Source organism: Chaetura pelagica, unplaced genomic scaffold (genome assembly GCF_000747805.2).
Source record: "Chaetura pelagica isolate M959 unplaced genomic scaffold, ChaPel_1.0 scaffold222, whole genome shotgun sequence".
Lineage (NCBI taxonomy): Eukaryota > Metazoa > Chordata > Aves > Apodiformes > Apodidae > Chaetura > Chaetura pelagica.
In genome coordinates, this window is record NW_009952711.1 from 1,662,852 (window position 1) to 1,663,280 (window position 429).

Consider the following 429-nt stretch of genomic DNA (forward strand, 5'->3'; position numbering starts at 1 on the left):
ATTCCCGAGCTCGGGAAGCGGAGACCGCACGGCATCGATCGGTCTGCGGGGCTGGGGACACGAGCGGTGCTCGAGCACTCCGCTCCTTCAGGTGCGCAGCCTCGGGCGCGCCCTGCCTGCCGCAGGAGCCTGAGGAGCTCCGTGGTCGAACTGGAGACCACAGAAGCTGCGCTCATTTCGGCTCTGCTGGTTATTGGCACGTACCTTCGCCCCACGCTTTTTGAAAGAGTTACCTGGCTTCAGATTTAGCTGCTTTCTGAATTTCCCGTTCTATGCCTGTAACCTTTCAGTTAATTAGTAATAAAGCCAGATGTTGTTTTGCGGCTTTTTCAGACGACGTAGAACAGCAGTTTTAGAGCTCAGCCATTTGAATGCTTGTGCTGGAACAATGCAAATGTCCCATTGAAAGTACTCGGTTCCTTTTCAGAT

At 53.6% G+C, this 429-nt stretch overlaps 1 protein-coding gene across 1 annotated transcript in view; it reads right to left on the reverse strand.

The window, feature by feature from the left end:
* The window catches only part of USP3 (ubiquitin specific peptidase 3), a 39,728-nt gene extending 39,552 nt beyond the window's left edge, over window positions 1-176 (reverse strand). The window contains exon 1 of the mRNA XM_009994510.1: window positions 26-176. Within this exon, the coding sequence (XP_009992812.1) occupies window positions 26-176 (151 nt within the window). The remainder of the gene's footprint in view (window positions 1-25) is intronic.
* Between the last annotated feature and the right edge of the window lie 253 nt (window positions 177-429).